Source organism: Microcaecilia unicolor, chromosome 1 (assembly GCF_901765095.1).
Source record: "Microcaecilia unicolor chromosome 1, aMicUni1.1, whole genome shotgun sequence".
Lineage (NCBI taxonomy): Eukaryota > Metazoa > Chordata > Amphibia > Gymnophiona > Siphonopidae > Microcaecilia > Microcaecilia unicolor.
In genome coordinates this window covers 347,202,498-347,222,321 of record NC_044031.1, presented here as the reverse complement: position 1 = coordinate 347,222,321, position 19,824 = coordinate 347,202,498, and the positions used below count along the sequence as shown (strand labels likewise).

The 19,824-nt window shown below is 48.7% G+C and overlaps 1 protein-coding gene across 1 annotated transcript in view; it reads left to right on the top strand.

Annotated features, from left to right (window-relative positions):
• ULK4 (unc-51 like kinase 4) overlaps positions 1-19,824 on the top strand; it is a gene marked incomplete in the record, with an annotated part of 1,752,451 nt that overhangs the window by 426,817 nt on the left and 1,305,810 nt on the right. The window contains 1 exon segment of the mRNA XM_030209369.1: positions 18,385-18,500. Within this exon segment, the coding sequence (XP_030065229.1) occupies positions 18,385-18,500 (116 nt within the window).

Sequence of the window (19,824 nt, the reverse complement as noted above, 5' to 3'; positions counted from 1 at the left end):
GCCATTGCGCCTCGGCGCCATTTCCCTTACTGGCGCAAACACAGCCCCCGTAGCCGGCGATCGAGAGTCCGGCAGCCGCGATCTCCGGCCTCGGCCCCGGACTGGGCGGCCATCACCACGGCGAGCCCCGGCTCCCCTCCGTGGCCTCAAGAAAGCCGGCCTTCGTCGTGGTGGATGCCGGGTCCTGCTTCCCGCGGAGGAGCAGCCGGAGGGAGCGACGGATGTGACAGTATCCCCCCCTCCTCCTGGGTCCAGGTTTTTGAGGATATCGATCATGGAAGGCTCGTACCAACTCCGGGGCATGTACATTGGTAGCCGGCTCCCAGGAATTATCTTCGGGACTGAAATGCTTCCATGATAACAAGTAGAGCAGCTTTCCCCGGCGCCTCTTGGAGTCTATGATTTCTTCCACCTCATACTCGGGATCGGGGTCAGCCTCTGGAACAATCAACTCTTTATTCTGTGGATGCCATGTAGACCCCCCGAAAGATCTTCAGTAGAGAAACATGGAAGGCATTATGGATTCGCAAAGTACTGGGTAGCCGCAGGTGGTATGTCACTGCTCCGATCCGAGACTGGATAACAAACGGCCCGATGTATCGTGGCCCCAGCCTCCGAGAGGGTACCCGGAGCCTCAGGTATTTGGTGCTCAGCCATACCTTTTGCCCTGGCTGCAAAACCGGAGCGGGGTGCCGGTGTCGGTCAGCAAATGATTTATACCTGGCGGCTGCTCTCTGTAACTGCTCTCGGGCCATATTCCAGACCTCCCGCAGGTCAGCCAGGGTTTGAGTAACCATGGGCGTAGATGAGTCAGAGGGGATGGGCGAAGGAAGCCGCGGATGTGGTTATAGGCGAACTCGGCCCACGGAAGAAGGGATGCCCAGTTGTCTTGCCGCTTATTGACAAAAGCCCGCAAGAACCCCTTCAATGTTTGGTTAATCCTTTCGACCATCCCGTTGGTCTGCGAATGGTAGGCAGAGGAGAAATGGGTAGCAACCCCCAGAGCAGAACACAGGGTTCTCCAGAATCGTGAAGTGAACTGGGCTCCGCGGTCACTGATGATCCTAACTGGTAACCCATGGAGCCAGAAGATATGTTGGATAAACTGTTGGGCTAACAGTGCTGCCGACGGAAGACCTGGTAGGGGAATGAAGTGTGCCATACGGGAGAACCGGTCTACCACCACCCAAATTACTGTGTGCCCCTGGGAGCGGGGAAGATCCGTGATGAAATCCATAGACAATTCCTCCCAGGGTGCTGCAGGAACGGGCAAGGGCTGCAGATCTCCCCAGGGGCGCCCCACCACAGACTTGGTCCGGGCACAGGTCGGGCAGGTCGTGACAAACTGAAGGATGTCTTGTTTCATACGAGGCCATTGGTACTGTCGAGAAATCAGACGGAGGGTTTTTTGGAACCCAAAGTGTCCGGCCCATACAGACGAATGTCCCCAACGCATTACTTTTTCCCGGTCCTGAGGAGGCACCAGTTCCCGCCTCGGGGTGACCCCTCCCGGGGCCTCACAGAGGCAGGCCGGATCCAACATAGTATGAGGCTCTTCAATGTCCTCTGGAGCTTCGAAGGCTCGGGAGAGGGAGTCCGCAGGGGTATTCTGTGCAGCTGACCGGAACACAAGTTGAAACCGGAACCTGGCGAAAAACAACGACCAGCGGGCTTGCCGCGGATTCAGCCTTTGGGCCTCCTGCAGATACAAAAGATTTTTGTGGTCCGTAATCACTGTAAATCGGTGCTCTGCCCCCTCCAGCAGATGTCTCCATTCTTGCAGAGCTAACTTCAAGGCTAGCAATTCTCTGTCTCCCACAGTATAATTGCGTTCCGCAGGGGAGAACTTCCGGGAGAAATAGAAGCAAGGTTGATGCCGGCCCTTGGCGTTAACTTGAGAGAGGACTGCCCCGGCGCCCAAAGCTGAGGCGTCCACCTCTACCACAAAAGGCTTGTTAGGATCTGGGGCCTGAAGGATAGGAGCGGATTCGAAGGCTTTCTTCAAGTGACTAAATGCTGCTTGCGCCTCGGCCTGCCAGTTCCGAACATCCGCATGCTTCTTAGTGAGCTCTGTCAGCGGAGCTGTCAATTGCGAATAGTGGGGAATAAATTGACGATAGTAATTCGCGAACCCCAGGAACCGCTGCAGCGCCTTCAGGCCTTGGGGTTGAGGCCACTCCCGGATAGAGCGAAGTTTGTCTGGATCCATTCGCAGAACCCCAGGTAAAAGAATATGTCCCAGAAACGGCAGAGTCTGCTGATGGAATGAGCATTTGCTGAGTTTGGCAAACAGGCGATATTGCCGTAGGCGCTGAAGAACAGTCCGAACGTGGGCCACATGCTCCTGGGGATCCTTGGAAAAGATCAGGATGTCATCTAGGTATACAATTACCGTTGCGTAAAGCAGGTCTTCAAGAGCGAAGTTTATGAATCTCTGGAACACTGCTGGGGCGTTGCACAGGCCGAAAGGCATTACCCGGTATTCAAACTGCCCCTCATGCGTATTAAATGCAGTTTTCCATTCTTCCCCCTGCCGGATACGGACCAAGTTGTATGCTCCACGGAGGTCCAATTTAGTGAAGATCTGGGCCCCCTGCAGCCAATCAAACAGCTCCGGGATAAGGGGCAGGGGGTATCGATCCATAACTGTGATGGCATTTAGGCCCCGGTAGTCAATGCAGGGCCTCAAGGAGCCATCTTTCTTGGTCACGAAGAAGAATCCTGCCCCGGCAGGGGACGTGGAGGGACGAATGAACCCTTTCTGGAGATTCTCCCGGATGTAGGCTTGCATGACCTTCGTTTCCTCTCGGGATAGGGTATAGAGTCAGCCCCGTGGCGGCATTTTGTCAGCCATCAGATTAATAGCGCAATCAAAGGACCGATGTGGGGGTAGCACATCCGCTTCCATGGGACTAAACACATCAGCGAACTCCCGGTACTCCTCTAGTAGAGCAGCTTGACAGACTGACACAGTTCTAGGAGTGGCTACTACCGCGGGACAGCTGGATTCCCGGCCCTTCAAACAGGTCTCAGTACAGGCGCCACCCCAGGCTTGAATCCTCCCTAAAGTCCAATCTATAACAGGAGTGTGACGCCGTAACCAGGGCAGGCCCAGTAACACAGGATGAATGGTGCGGGGTAAAATCAGAAATTGAGCATCCTCCCGGTGGTCTTCCCCCACCTGGAGCCCCAAAAATGGAGTCACCTCTGTGATAGGCTGGGGTAACGCTGTTCCCTGGATGGATGTCACTCGCAAAGTGGGTCGATAGGGCAGTGTAGGCCATCCCATTTGCCGCAAGAGTTCCTGACAAATGAAATTTCCCCCGGCCCCGGAGTCCAAAAGAGCTCGGGTGTGAACCATCGTCTCCTGCCACCGCAGGGTCACCGGGAGAGTTATCAGATGATCTGGTAGGGGATTCGAATGCCTCAAGACTCCTCCCCTCAGGGCGCCTTGGGAGCGGCGTTTCCCGGCCGTGCGGGGCAAGTGCGGATGAAATGACCGGCCTCGCCGCAATACAGGCACAGGCCGCCCCGAAGGCGTTGAGTCCTTTCCGACGGGGTTAACCGTTGACGGCCGATGACCATAGGTTCCTCAGAGGTTGCTCTGGATTCGTTGGAGCCCCGTCGGGGGGAAGGTACCCGACTAGACCGGGGCCCGCCTCCAGAACTCCACCGGTCCGCACGGGCTCTGGCCCTTTTCTGGAAACGGGTATCCACCCGGACACAGAGCGAGATCAATGCGTCCAACTGCCCCGGAACCTCCCGGCCAGCCAGCTCATCCTTGATTCGATCCTGAAGCCCCTCCAGAAAGATCGCGGATAGGGACTACTGATTCCAGCGCAATTCAGTCGCCAGAGTCCGGAACCGGATAGCATAGTTTGCCACGGTCCCTTCGCCCTGTTGGATCCGCAGCAGCTCGGAAGCGGCGGAAGACGGCCTTCCTGAAAGATCAAACACCATGCGAAATCGGCGTTGGAACTCCGCGTAGTTGTCCAAAAGCGGATCTTGTTGTTCACATAGCGGGGACGCCCAGGCTAGGGCCTGTCCCGTAAGCAAGGAAATAACATAGGCCACTCTTATCTGGTCTGAGGCAAAAGCTTCTGGTTGCATCTTGAAGTATAAGTTGCACTGGTTGAGGAACCCCCGGCAGCTTCCGGGGACACCATCAAACCGAGTAGGCACAGGGAACCGAGGGCCCGGGAAGGACCCTCCCGGACGGGGAGCCACTGCGGCGACCTGGTGCGCCGCAGTGGCCTGGTTCTGCACCTGGACCGTGGTTAGCTGAGAGCAGACATTCTGCAGGGCCCCCGACAGGGCGTTCAACTGCTCCTGCTGCTGCTGGAGAATTTTAGCCAGGTCCCGTAGGTCGGGTTGCGTAGGCAAGCTCATGGCTTCAGGTTCCTGTCTTGTCCACAAGGAAGGTGAGCCCTAGGTCCCATAAGGCCCCAAAGGACCTCAAAGGACAGCTGTGCAACCCCAAGTCTTCACCCACTGCGACCGCCGTTCACCAAGGGTTGAGCCCCCAGCTGCAGGTGGTCAACGGGACTTCAGGAACCGCGGGGTTGACGGACTGACCGGGACTGGAACCAGGAGAGAAGCGGGCAGGTGGAATAGAGACGTCCACCAACAGGCAACAGATCAGGGCAGGCAGCTAACAGCGTAGTCAGAGTCGAGCAAGAGGTCAAGGCAGGCAGCTAGCAGAGTAAACCAGGAAACAGTCCAAAAGTCCAAAATCAGCAACACCAGGAAACCAACTGAACACAGGAACCACGGAGACTGGCCTCGGGTAACAGAACCTGAAGCAACATCCTAACTCAGGCTCATTCCTTAAATACTGTTCGGCAGTCAGCCGCCCAGCCCCCGTAGACATAGCCGGCCAATCAGAACTTGGTTATCGACAGAACCCTTCTGATTGGCTCTGACCGATCTCCCAGGCGGATCTATCGTGCTGGCCTTCCAGTCTAACTCCTCTGAGGCGGAGCTTTGGGTTCCCGCGCCCAAGAATGAAGAAGACGCCGGCCATCGCGCCTCGGCGCCATTTCCCTTACTGGCGCAAACACAGCCCCCGTAGCCGGCGATCGAGAGTCCGGCAGCCGCGATCGCCGGCCTCGGCCCTGGACGGCCATCACCACGGCGAGCCCCGGCTCCCCTCCGTGGCCTCAAGAAAGCCGGCCTTCGTCGTGGTGGACGCCGGGTCCTGCTTCCCGCGGAGGAGCAGCCGGAGGGAGCGACGGATGTGACAAGTAAGACCATTTTTTCCAAGGACCGTCTTCCGCAACTTGGTACAATCACTGGTACTCAGTCATTTGGACTACTGCAACCCACTCTACGCCGGCTGTAAAGAATAAATACTCAGAAAACTCGAAACAGCCCAGAACACGGCAGCCAGACTAATATTCGGAAAACCAAAATATGAAAGTGCGACACCCCTACGAGAGAAACTACACTGGCCCCCACTCAAAGAACGAATCACGTTCAAAGTATGCACCCTAGTTCATAAAATTATCCATGGAGATGCCCCAGCCTATATGTCAGACCTAATAGACCTGCCACCCAGGAATGCAAAAAAATCTTCTCGAACATTCCTTAATCTTCATTTTCCCAACTGCAAAGGTCTGAAATACAAATTAATGCACGCCTTTACCTTCTCCTATTTGAGCACACAACTCTGGAACGCGTTACCACGCAATTTGAAAGTGACCAACGAACTGGCCAACTTCCGTAAATTACTAAAGACTCATCTCTTTGAAAAGATATACCACAAAGATCAATACATGTAAAAAATCTCTAAATATACCCAGAAACTTCGTAACGCGTCTAATGTCTTATAATGTCTTCTGCTATACCACTATCTGTATTCCTAATGTATGTTAATGTGTTCTGCAATACCACTATCTAATATTTCATGACCATGTAACCCAAAATCCTTCTGTAAAATCAAGTGTATATCCTCCTCTCATTTCCAGTATCCATATGTATTGTAAGCCACATTGAGCCTGCAAAGAGGTGGGAAAACGTGGGATACAAATGCAATAAATAAAGAAATAAAAGATGAGTTTGAAATAGTGGCTCCATACTCCAAACATTCAGGCGGGACTTCCTTTATGCACTCTGAATTGGTGTATACTCAGTTCCTATGCCAGCCTGTTCAGCTGGGGAGCCCATTGTCTTCAACAAACAGCACAGGACTAATGGACAGAGATAGAGGCATCTTGATCCATCAACAGGTTGGAGTTCTGAGCAGTTCAGAAGGCTGTACTAGCTTTTGCCCCTCTTTTACAAAGGAGACCAGTGCAGATCTTCTTGGACAACATGACGACAGTTTCGTACATCAACAGGTGGGGGGGGGGGGGGGGGGGGGGTGACAAAGTCTATTGCCCTAGCCAGGGAATCTCAGCTTCTCTTTCATTGGGTGGAGAAGAACATTCCTCTGATATCTGTGACCCACATTGCGAGATCTTTAATTACTCAAGAAAACAAATAGGCAATTGATCTACAAGATCTGGCACAGAAAAAAGAAGCAGTAGATCTAAAACAAAAAACTCTCCAAGATGTGCAAATTGTATCAAATGTTCAGTTTATTCACCATTAAAATAATAAATACATAAATAATTAGAAGGCCGACACGGCCATGTTTCGCCCTCTCAAAGGGCTGCGACAGAGGCTTGAAACAGAAACCAGTGCTGTTGACAGAATGCTTCACCTACTGGTTTTAAACTCTCTCCTCAGAAGCAGCAGTAGCAATGGTGGTGAATCCTTTCTGTCACCACCAATGGGTCCTATTTCATGACCCTGATGCAGCCCTTTGAGAGGGTTAAACGTGGGTAACACAGGAAAGGGAACTAAAACTGCCTTACAAAAATGGCCACTATCGCATGGACTACAACAGGAAACAAAACAGGGCACACTCTGAACCAGTAAGCAGGAGGAAAAATACAGCCTACCAACTACCAATACCTACACCCACCACAATGCATTGCTGATGTGACTCTGCAGTGCAAATAACAGAAAAGGTGTCACACTCACCCCAGAGCCACATCACAAACAGGAAAAGGCTGTCGGAGGACAGAACACATTCTGCTGTCATGGAGGTGGGTACGGCATTTGAGGCTGGCATACAGGCTGGAAAAAAAGTGTTTAAAGTGGGGTTTTTTTGGTGGGAGGGGGTTAGTGACCACTAGGGGAGTACGGGGAGGTCATCTCAGCTTCCTTCCGGTGGTCATGTGGTCAGTTTGGGCACCTTTTTGAGGCTTGGTCGTGAAAATAAAAGGACCAAGTAAACCCGGCGAAATACTGCTTAACACCGTATTTTTTTTCCATTATCGGCGAAACCTGGCTATCTGGTAGCCACGCCCATACCCGCCCATGTCCCGCCTTCACTTCGCCGCCGACACGCCCCTTTGAACTTTCGCCGGCGAGGCGACGGGAAAGCGGCGATGCTGTCAAAAAAGGCAGCTTTCGATTATACCGATTTCACCGCTTTTCCCAGATCGCCGGCCATCTCTTGATTTGTGTCGGGAAATGGCCGGCGATCTCTTTCGATTATGAGCTGGTATGTTACTATGCCTCTCTCTCTCTTTATCTATCTATCTATATGTATATGTGTGTATATATATATATATGTGTAGATATGTAACTACACAACTAAAATATGACCTAAGAAGAGAACACCAACTTAGCAGCTAAAGTAGACCATTTAACATGTACCTGAGCAAGCCTGTCTTTCACAGGCAAAGACCAAAGCCAGCTAAGCCCTGGGAAAAAAGAACCCGAATTATAGCTACGTCATGCAAGGTTCCACGTTAGGCGTTACGGACCAAGAAAGGGATCTGGGTGTCGTCGATAATACACTGAAACCTTCTGCTCAGTGTGCTGCTGCTGCTCGGAAAGCGAATAGAATGTTGGGTATTATTAGGAAAGGTATGGAAAACAGGTGTGAGGATGTTATAATGCTGTTATATTGCTCCATGGTGCGACTGCACCTTGAGTATTGTGTTCAATTCTGGTCGCTGCATCTCAAGAAAGATATAGTGGAATTGGAAAAGGTGCAGCGAAGGGTGACTAAAATGATAGCGGGGATGGGACGAATTCCCTATGAAGAAAGACTAAGGAGGCTAGGGCTTTTCAGCTTGGAAAAGAGACGGATGAGGGGAGACATGATAGAGGTATATAAAATAATGAGTGGAGTGGAACAAGTGGATGTGAAGCGTCTGTTCACGCTTTTTAAAAATGCTAGGACTAGGGGGCATGTGATGAAACTACAGTGTAGTAAATTTAAAACAAATTGGAGAAAAGTTTTCTTCACCCAACGCTTAATTAAACTCTGGAATTCATTGCCGGAGAACGTGGTGAAGGTGGTTAGCTTGACAGAGTTTAAAAAGGGGTTAGACGGATTCCTAAAGGACAAGTCCATAAACCGCTACTAAATGGACTTGGGAAAAATCCACAATTCCAGGAATAACATGTATAGAATGTTTGTACGTTTGGGAAGCTTGCCAGGTGCCCTTGGCCTGGATTGGCCACAGGATGCTGGGCTCGATGGACTCTTGGTCTTTTCCCAGTGTGGCATTACTTATGTACTTATATAAGAGGTAAAGTCCTGTTTATCTCAGCCTTGCAATCCGTAGTTTCGGAGTCCAGATCAATTGGCTCCTGCGTCTTCAGTCTACAGCAGAATTCCCTCCACTTCTGGGTCAAGTTTTAGTCCAGTAGTTACTCAACCGGTAGTGCCACAGAGCCGCCTTTGGAACTTGGCCTTGTGGTGCACTCAGCACAGTGATACATTCACAGAGGTTCTGGCAATTTAGTCTCTCTCTCCTCCGAAAGAGATCTGTACACCATGAAATCTTCTTCTCTTCTGATTTTTGTTCTTTCTCTCCCTCTCATGCCCAGATTTGGCACTTCCCTTCGGGTCCACAGATGACCATCATGGCCGCACTGTCTGTCCATCTGTCTAGGTCATAACAATGAGGGTTCTTGTGGACATCCAGCAAGAACAGCTTTTCAGTCAATACCAAAATCCCCTCCATGGTTCACAGATGTTCCTGGAGACTCTATATCTGTGAGGCATACTCCTACACACCTTACAAGGAGATAACTGGAAGGCTTGTGCATATAAACAACATGTCCTTGGATGAAGTCACCAGCCCAGCTGTGCAAAGAAGTAGTTCTTTTGGAGAAAAACTGGTTTATGCTGTATTGAGGCCTCAGGCTGCAGAATCCATATTGGTTCAGAAAAGATGATTCAGGCCTAACCAGGCCTCAGACCAGCAAAGGAGAGATAGCAGGACCCCCTACAACACCAACTGAACCCTGGTGTAAATTTTCACACCTACTTTAGGTGCAGTTCCCCCTTATTCTATAACAATACACAAATTGCGGGAATACCCCTGATCTGCCCATGACAGTCCCATGGCTGCATCGCTTTTTTGGAGCTATGTGGATCTGGGTGCATAAATTTGCACTGACAATTGTTAGGGCCCAATATCAGCACTAATTGACTTGTTACTCAAAGTGTGCACATGCCCAAATTTGTGCACATAATTTAAAGCGCCATTTATAGAATTTGGGGGATACAGAACAGGTACTCATATAAAAGCCCATTTGAGTAGGTAGTACTCTTTTTAATTGGCAAAAATGGCAAATTGTTTCATAGTATCAGTTCAAAATGTGGTTCCGTTTATTGAATGCATCCAATAAAGTAAATTTTAAAGTTTCTGCTTTTTTGAAGATAGGATAGAGATAAGATTCTACAGTATGATTGCTGGTCTTGCTATATGTGTAAACTGTATTTGGTTGTATTCATGTAGAATCACTTAAAATCTTTTTTTTTAATCTACTTTATGTTCTCACAGTTATATCGAGAATGTTATTTTCACAAATAATAGTGCTTAACCTGCATATTTTCTCCGAGGACAAGCAGGCTGCGTGTTCTTACTAACGGGTGACGTCCACGGCAGCCCCTGATGTCTGGAAAATCTTCCTAGCAACAAAAGTTTGCTAGAGCCTTCAAGCGCACGTGGGCATGGCCATCCGCTTCCTAACCCGTCGCGCAAAAGTCCTGTCAGTTTTTTTCTCTTTCTGCGGTGGGGAGCGATTGTTTTTTCCATCTCTCTCTGTGCCCCTGAGAAAGAGCCTTCGGTTTTTTCGCGAGTTTTCGCTCTTTTTTCTTCATTTTCATTCTTCTTCTGTGCTCTGTTGAGCTCTTATTTTTAAAAAAAAGTTTTATAGTTGGCCCCTCTTTAAGTTTCCTTTCGCTGCCGTCGCAGCCTCTTTTGGGCTGCGCATTCGCGTTTCTCCCTTTTGTGCCCTTTTTCTTGGCACCATCGAGAATTTTGACCTTGCCGCTGCTATTTTTCCGTCCATGACATCGATGATTCCCAGCGGCTTCAAGAAGTGCGGTCGGTGCAGCCGGGCAATCTCAGGTACTGATCCCCGTTCGTGGTGTATCCAGTGCCTTGGGCCCGACCATCGCCCAGACGTGTGTAAGTTACTACTTACTACTACTACTTAACATTTCTAAAGCGCTACTAGGGTTACGCAGTGCTGTACAGTTTGTGTCTTTAGCCTTAAAAAGCAGACACAGGAGTTGAGAAAAGCCCAGTGGGAGCGTCTGTTTGGAGCTTTGCCCGGCACTTCAGCGTTGACGTCAACAGCGGTACCGAGGTCAGCGGCGTTGACATCAACACCGGAGATGGCATCGACATCGGGAGAGTAGGTAATACCTGTCCGGAGACCACCACACGCTGGGAGCAGTGAGCCATCAAGTGGGTCTCCACCTGTCTCGAAGGCTCCTGCTGTGCAGGCCCATCGGGACCGACCACTTTCGGACCCAACCCCGAGGAGGCGTGTGGATTCCACGTCCTCGTCGGTACTGAGGAGTACCGATGCCATGCATCGAGCGAAGGCTAAGAAGCATTGGCATCGATCTCCTTCCACGCATGGTACCGGGAGCTCTGGGGCGTCGAGGGCTTCGGCACCCGAGAAGCGTCGACGCCAGGAGGACCGCTCAACTTCCATCCAAGAGGTGTCGGTGCGTCAGTCTTCGGACATTCCGGTACTGCCTCCCTGCTCTGCACAGGTTCTGCCTCCGGCTCCTACACCGGCCCCACAGCCTTTCCTGGCAGACACTCTGGTCGAGCGCCTCCGAGCCATTCTTCCAGGTCTCCTGGAGGGGCTGCTGCGTCAGTCTGTCCTGGTACCGGGGGTGCTTGCGCCCTCGGTACCATTGATGGAAGCAGCAGCTGGCTTCGTGCCTGTGGTGAGGTCCCCGGCTGCCACCCAGGTCGACACCCCGTCGACATCGCTGGAGGGAGCTTCATCGCTGCCGGCATGGAAGTCGGCTTCTCGATGTCGTCATTGAGGATGTGGTTCCTCGGAGTCGAGACGGGCCCAGTTTTGGACTGCAGTTCGTGAACTCTTGTCCGACACCGAGGAGGATGCTTCGTGGGGAGATGAGGAGGATCCCAGATATTTCTCTTCTGAGGAGTCTTGTGGTCTTCCTTCTGATCCCACTCCTTCGCATGAAAGAAAGCTTTCTCCCCCGGAGAGTCTTTCTTTCTCCTCTTTTGTGAGGGAAACGTTTGTGGCTATTCCCTTCCCTGTGGTATCTGAGGATGAGCCCAGGGCCAAGATATTCAAGGTCTTGGACTATCCTTCACCACCTAAGGAGTCGTCCACTGTTCCTCTGCATAATGTCCTTAAGCAGACATTGCTGAAGAACTGGACGAAACCACTCTCTAATCCCACCATCCTCAAGAAGGTTGAGTCCCAGTATCGACGCCATGGAGAGCCTGAGTTGATGAAGTCGCAGTTACCTCACGACTCTATGGTTGTGGATTGTGCTCTCAAGAGAGCCAAAAGTTCTAGAGATTTTGCCTCAGCGCCCCCGGGACGAGAATCTAGAACTCTGGGCTCTTTTGGGAGGAAAGCCTATCAGTCCTCCACGCTCGTGTCCATGATTCAGTCGTACCAGCTCTACACGAGCATCCACATGCGGAACAATGTCAAGCAACTGGCGGACTTGGTGGACAAGCTCCCTCCGGAGCACACCAGGCCTTTTCAGGAGGTGGTCAGGCAGCTGAAGGCATGTCGTAAATTCCTGTCCAGGGGTGCTTACGACTCTTTTGATGTTGCATCCAGAGCCGCTGCTCAAGGTATAATGATGCGCAGACTCTCATGGCTGCGTGCCTCTGACCTGGACAATAGAGTCCAGCAGCGGCTAGCGGATGTTCCTTGCCGGGGAGATAATATTTTTGGCAAAAAAGTTGAGCAAGTGGTCGAACAGCTCAATCAGCAGGAAACTGCCCTTGACAATCTCTCCCACCGGGCACCTTCAGCATCTACCTCATCAGGTAGACGTTTTTTCCGGGAAAGGCGGAATGCTCCCTATGCTTACAGTAAGAGTAGGTACAATCCACCTTCTCGACAGCCTTCTCAGGCTCAATCCCAGCGTGTTCGTTCTCGTCAACAGCGTGTGCCCAGACAGGCCCCTGCAGCTCCCCAGCAAAAGCAAGGGATGGGCTTTTGACTGGCTCGAGTTGAGCATAGCCACTATCAAAGTGTTTGTGCCGGATGATCTGCCGGTTGGAGGGAGGTTAAAATTCTTTCACCAAAGGTGTCCTCTCATAACCTCCGATCGGTGGGTTCTTCAAATAGTCCGGCTAGGATACTCCCTCAATTTGATTTCCACACCTCGAAATTGCCTACCGGGAGCTCAGTCCTTCAGCTTCCAGCACAGGCAGGTACTTGCAGAGAAACTCTCCGCCCTTCTCAGCGCCAGTGCGGTCGAGCCCGTTCCACCAGGGCAAGATGGGCTGGGATTCTATTCCAGGTACGTACTTGTGGAAAAGAAAACAGGGGGGATGCGTCCCATCCTAGACCTAAGGGCCCTGAACAAATACCTGGTCCGAGAGAAGTTCAGGATGGTTTCCCTGGGCACCCTTCTTCCCATGATTCAGAAAAACGACTGGCTATGCTCTCTGGACTTAAAGGATGAATATACACACATCCCGATACTGCCAGCTCACAGGCAGTATCTTCGATTCCATCTGGGAATGCAGCACTTTCAGTATTGTGTGCTGCCCTTTGGTCTTGTGTCTGCGCCCAGGTTGTTTACCAAATGCTTGGCAGTAGTTGCAGCGTCGCTACGCAGACTGGGAGTGCATGCGTTCCCTTATCTTGACGATTGGCTGGTGAAGAACACTTCAGAGGCAGGAGCTTTACAGTTCATGCAGATGACAATTCAACTCCTGGAGCTACTGGGGTTTGTCATAAATTACCCAAAGTCCCATCTTCTTCCAGTTCAGAAACTAGAATTCATAGGAGCTCTGCTGGATTGACAGACGGCTCATGCCTATCTTCCAGAGGCGAGGGCGGACAACCTTCTGGCTCTTGTTTCCTTGGCCAGAGCGTTTCAGTAGATCACAGCTCGGCAGATGTTGAGACTGCTAGGCCATATGGCCTCCACAGTCCATGTGACTTCCATGGCCCATCTTCACATGCGATCAGCTCAATGGACCCTAGCTTCCCAGTGGTTTCAGGCCGCAGGGGATCTAGAGGATGCATTCCAGCTACCCACCGACTTTCGCCATTCCCTTCAGTGGTGTACAATTCGATCCAATTTCACTTTGGGACGACCGTTCCAAATTCCTCAGCCGTAAAAAGTGCTGACAATGGATGCATCTCTCCGGGGCTGGGGAGCCCATGTAGACGGGCTTCACACTCAAGGAGCTTGGTCCCTTCAAGAGTCAGGTCTTCAGATCAATCTCCTGGAGTTGCGAGTGATTTGGAACGCTCTAAATGCTTTCAGAGATTGGCTGTCCAATCAAATTATTCAAATTCAGACAGACAGTCAGGTTGCCATGTACTACGTGAACAAGCAGGGGGGCACCGGATCTCGCCCCCTGTGTTGGGAAGCCGTCCAGATGTGGCTATGGGCTTGTGCCCACGGCATGTTTCTCCAGGCCACATATCTGGCAGGCGTATACAACAGTCTGGCCGACAGGTTGAGCAGGATTATGCAACCTCACGAGTGGTTGCTCAATACGGGCGTGGTACGCAAGATCTTCCGAGCGTGGGGCACCCCCTCGGTGGATCTTTTTGCCACTCAGACCAATCACAAGGCCCCTCAGTTCTGTTCCAGACTTCAGGCCTACGGCAGACTAGCATCGGATGCTTTTCTCCTTCATTGGGGGAATGGTCTTCTGTATGCATATCCTCCCATACCTCTGGTGATGAAGACTTTGTTGAAACTCAAGCAAGACTGCGGAACCATGATTCTGATAGCTCCTTTTTGGCCGCGTCAGATCTGGTTCCCACTTCTTCTGGAGTTGTCCTCCGAAGAACCGTGGAGATTGGAGTGTTTTCCAACCTAAATTATCGGAATAGGTAGAATACTAAATCCACAATAATCCCAAAACAATTCTACAATTGACTATGAGTGTTCAAGGGTAGATGGAAATCAATTGAAAAAAGGTGGAGAAAAAAAAGACCTCAGTGAAAATCGGATACACCTCTTGGTAAAGGACACACCTTTTAAATAGAGAGGGAACCTCTTAATCATTAGTCTTTTAAAAAAAACTCCACTTCATTAACTTTCATATTCATAATGCCATCTCACCCTTATAAACATTCATACAGGGCGGACACGCAATGCTTCATATCAAAAAAGTCCAAAGTTTAAAGATTACTTATCTTGGACGGTGATTATTTCCATCTATGAAACTTCACGAAGTATTTTCTTTTGTTTCTCTTTATCTTATCTTTTAATAATTTCCGACAGGGAAACCCTGTTTCGCCACTGTCCGGCTGCTTCAGGGGAAAATATGTTAGTTCAACACCTCCAAGAGCAATTGACTTGTTGTTGCTACTCAGGTTTCAGCCACTTTGGAAGATGTTGAGATTATTGGACCACATGGCCTCCACTGTCCATGTCCCGCCCATGGAATATTTTCACATGAGATCTGCCCAGTGGACCCTAGCTTCCCACTAGTGCCAAGCCTCGGGGAACCTAATGGATGTTATCCGAGTGACACCAGAGTTGGCTCAGTCTTTGATTTGGTGGACAATTCAATCCAATTTGACTGTGGTACTTCCATTCCAAATTCCTCAGCCCCAAAAGGCGCTTAACACAGATGCATCCCTCTTGAGGTGGGGAACTCATGTAGATGGGCTTCACACCCAGGGTGCTTGGTCTGCTCAGGAATCGGATATTCAGATCAACCTCTGGAGCTCCGGGCAATGTGGAGTGCTCTAAAGGCTTTTGGAGATTGGCTGTCCAGCCAAATTGTACTTATTCAAATAGACAATCAGGTTGTACTACACTATAAAGTAGTGGGGTACTGGATTTTGCCCACTGTGTCAGGAGGGCCATCTGGATGTGGCACTGGGCAGTCCAGCATGGGATGCTCCTCAAGACCACTTACCTGGCAGGCAAATCCAACAGCCTGGCTGACAGACTGAGCAGGGTTATGCAACTGTATGAGTTGTCACTTAATCTGGGCATTGCCCACAAGATCTTCTGAATGTAGGGCACCCCCTCTTTGGATATCTTTGCCACTCAATTCAATCACAAAGTCCTTCAGTTCTGTTCCAGGCTCCAGGCCCATGACAGACTAGCGTTGGATGCCAAAAGTGCTTTGAAAAGAGGCCTCAATACCTTTTATTTCATGTTTTTAGAATGTAAGCCACCCAGAAGGTTTTCCGTTTGTGGGATAGTAAATTTTTAATTTTTTAAAATTTTAAACAGGAAGCTTTATTGAACAAATCCACAAACATACATCTTCAAACAGAAAACACAGTGTACAGATCCATTACAGCTAGCAAAGAGTGTTCCCTCATACATAGAGAAAGTAATTGTCTTTTTATTAATTAAGTAGAAAAGGAAAGAAAATCAAACCAGAATATTCCCAACTCCCTACACCATTCCATCCCATTAACCCTCCACATCACCCTCATTCCTGATTACACTAAGGTAGAAAACAAAGGAGCACAAATCTTCTCCCATTTGGCTATCATGTTCCTTTCAGTGGCCAATAGCTTTTCAAAATCACAAATGTACCATAATAAGTTGTACCATTTAAGAATTGAGGGGCAACTTATCTGCTTCCAGGATCTTTCAATCACCTCCAAGAGCAATTGACTCGCCAGCATATGCCAAAGGACAGTATGCTGGCGAGTCAATTGCTCTTGGAGGTGTTGAACTAACATATTTTCCCCTGAAGCAGCCGGACAGTGGCGAAACAGGGTTTCCCTGTCGGGAATTATTAAAAGATAAGATAAAGATAAAGAGAAACAAAAGAAAATACTTCGTGAAGTTTCATAGATGGAAATAATCACCGTCCAAGATAAGTAATCTTTAAACTTTGGACTTTTTTGATATGAAGCATTGCGTGTCCGCCCTGTATGAATGTTTATAAGGGTGAGATGGCATTATGAATATGAAAGTTAATGAAGTGGAGTTTTTTTCAAAAGACTAATGATTAAGAGGTTCCCTCTCTATTTAAAAGGTGTGTCCTTTACCAAGAGGTGTATCCGATTTTCACTGAGGTCTTTTTTTTCTCCACCTTTTTTCAATTGATTTCCATCTACCCTTGAACACTCATAGTCAATTGTAGAATTGTTTTGGGATTATTGTAGTGTTTTCCAACCCTCATTACTCAGAACGAGGGGGCGCTTCTGCATCCCAACCTCCAGTCTCTGGTTCTCAAGGCGTAGAGTTCGCTTCATTGGGTCTTTCTGAGGGTGTCTCCCGAGTTTTGCTTGCTTCCAGGAAAGATTCCACTAAGAAGAGTTACTCTTTCAAATGGAGGAGGTTTGTCGTCTGGTGTGACAGCAAGGCCCTAGATCTTCGCTCTTGTCCTACACAGACCCTGCTTGAATACCTTCTACATTTATCAGAGTCTGGTCTCAAGACCTACTCCGTAAGGGTTCACCTTAGTGCAATTAGTGCTTATCATTAATGTGTAGAGGGTAAGCTGTGGACAGTTGTTCGCTTCATGAGAAGTTTGCTTTTATCAAAGCCCCCCCGTGAAACCTCCACCAGTGTCATGGGATCTCAATGTTGTTCTCACCCAGCTGATGAAACCTCCTTTTGAGCCACTGAATTCCTGCCATCTGAAGTACTTGACCTGGAAGGTCATTTTCTTGGTGGCAGTTACTTCAGCTCGCAGAGTCAGTGAGCTTCAAGCCTTAGTAGCCCATGCTCCTTATACTAAGTTTCATCATAATAGAATAGTTCTCTGCACGCACCCTAAGTTCTTGCCGAAGGTGGTGTCAGAGTTCCATCTGAACCAGTCAATTATCTTGCCAACATTTTTTCCCCATCCTCATACCCGCCCTGCTGAACGTCAGTTGCATACATTGGACTGCAAGAGAGCATTGGCCTTCTATGTGGAGCAGACAAGCCCCTTCAGACAGTCCGCCCAAATGTTTGTTTCTTTCTATCCCAACAGCAGGGGAGTTGCTGTTGGGAAACGCACCATTTACAATTGGCTAGCAGATTGCATTTCTTTCACTTATGCCCAGGCTGGGCTGACTCTTGAGGGTCATGTCACGGCTCATAATGTTCAAGCCATGGCAGCGTCAGTGGCCCACTTGAAGTCAGCCAGTATTGAAGAGATTTGCAAGGCTGTGACCTGGTCATCAATTCACACATTCACATCTCACTACTGCCTTCAGCAGGCTACCCGACGCGACAGTCGGTTTGGGCAGTAGGTGCTACAGAATCTGTTTGGGGTTTAGAATCCAGCTCCACCCCCCTAGGCCCATTTTTGTTCTGTTCCAGGCTGCACTCTCAGATGTTTTCTTCGTAGGTCAATCCTTGTTATGTCCTCGCTGTTGCAAGGCCCAATTGACCTTTCTTTGTTGTTTTGAGTGAGCCTGGGGGCTATGGATACCCCATTAGTTAGAACAAGCAGCCTGCTTGTTCTTGGAGAAAATGCATACCTGTAGCAGGTATTCTCCAAGGACAGCAGGCTGATTGTTCTCAGATACCCGCCCACCTCCCCTTTGGAGTTGTCTTTTTCCTTCTTTGCTTTGTTATCAAACTGACGGGACTCTTGCGCGACGGGCAGGAAGCGGATGGCCGCGCATGCGCGCGCTCAAAGGCTCTAGCAAACTTTTGTTGCTAGGAAGATTTTCCAGTCATCGGGGCTGCTGTGGACGTCACCCATTAGTGAGAACAATCAGCCTGCTGTCCTCGGAGAATACCTGCTACAGGTATGTGTCTTCATTTTATTGGCAACCTAGCTGTGCGTGTATTTGTGTGACTGAGAGTGAACAACGGGACTGCCTTTTGATGCATAAGTAAAATATAAGTAGTAAATTCATGCTAGTGTTGGTAAATTATTTGAAATCTAATAATATTTATTGTTGAAACAACAGGGAGAACAAAGAAATTAGAGATACAGCAGAACTTCTTAAAAGTACTACAGACGTAGAGGCCATGTCTGCTGAAGGAGCTGATAAGAGTCAACATCATAATAAATCTTTCAAACTAGGTAAAATCCTGTAGTAGTCCTTCAAGTGTCTGATTTTAACTTACAGTTTTTCAACACAATTTGTAGGCAAAGTTGTTTGTTTAACTATAGTCCTTCTATATAGCAGACCACAGTTTATCTGTTAAATTTGGCTATACAGCACTGCATATCAAAACTAACTAGTGAATTGTTAATTATACCTTGGAAATATTTCCAGGGCTACTTATTTTTGTCTGGCAAAAGTTTGTGCAGTCTGCAGTTTGCTCAGTCAAAAATTAGCAGGTGATTGGGAATGGAAAGGGGAAATCAAAACAGCAGGGTAGTTTATTTTTTGAAGTTTTGCAGAGAAAATATTTGAATATGGACTTCAAAGTTGTTTGATTTGCTAAAGTATTAAATCTGATAAACCTTTAAAAAAAAACCCAACAGCTTATAGCCAAATTATATTAGAAAATTGTAGAGAAAAGCCCATCCCGTGCAAACTTTCACGACAGGGAATGTAGTTCTCAAATGGATCTACGCATGTTTATCCTCAGATTGTCCTTTTTGAAATAAAGCTTGACACCATAACAAAAATACAGTTGTATTAAGTGGTAGACATGCTGGGGTGATAGAGGGGAAGAGGCTGAAGTAGACAACTGTACACATACACTGCATTTTCAAAATGTATGTGCAGAGTATATGTGCAAGGATTTGCACCATCTTTTGAGGTGGTTATAATCTCTGCATTGATTTCTTCCTTTTCCCGTCAATCACCATATATTAATTGCTGACCACCTCCCTTTCAGTAGTCCTTACCATATCACAATGGCCTAGGACAAGCAAAAAAGATGAATCCTCCCATAAGGGTGATGTCATCCAATGGAGCCTGTGCAGGTAGATTTCTCCAGCATTTTTACAGAACTTTTGAAAAAGCCTTGTTGCACTTGGGTACCTCTTACAACCTGCCACTGTTCCATGGGACCCCTTCAGTGCTTGAACCAGTTGGATGTTTTTTGCATCTAAGGTCTGACCGTCTTGATCTGATCATAAGAAAATTGTGCTTCATTGTACTCTTAAGAAAAAATATGTCGATAAGTTGAATATGAAATATTTGTCTCATGAAGAATTTCAAATAACTGATATTTTAGCAGTTTTGCTACCTTCTGTTCAAAATCTTTTGTCCTTATCCTTGGACAAAGCAGTTATTAAATGAGATTTTTCTCAGGCTATAGCTTTTGACCAGGTAGCTCCATTGAATGAGGAATGTAAGCATAGATTGGTCATTGCTCCTTTGTTCAGTGTAAAGTTCAAAAGCAAACACTTAGGCATCTTGAGAGTTCCTGGTTAAAGTCATTGTCATCTG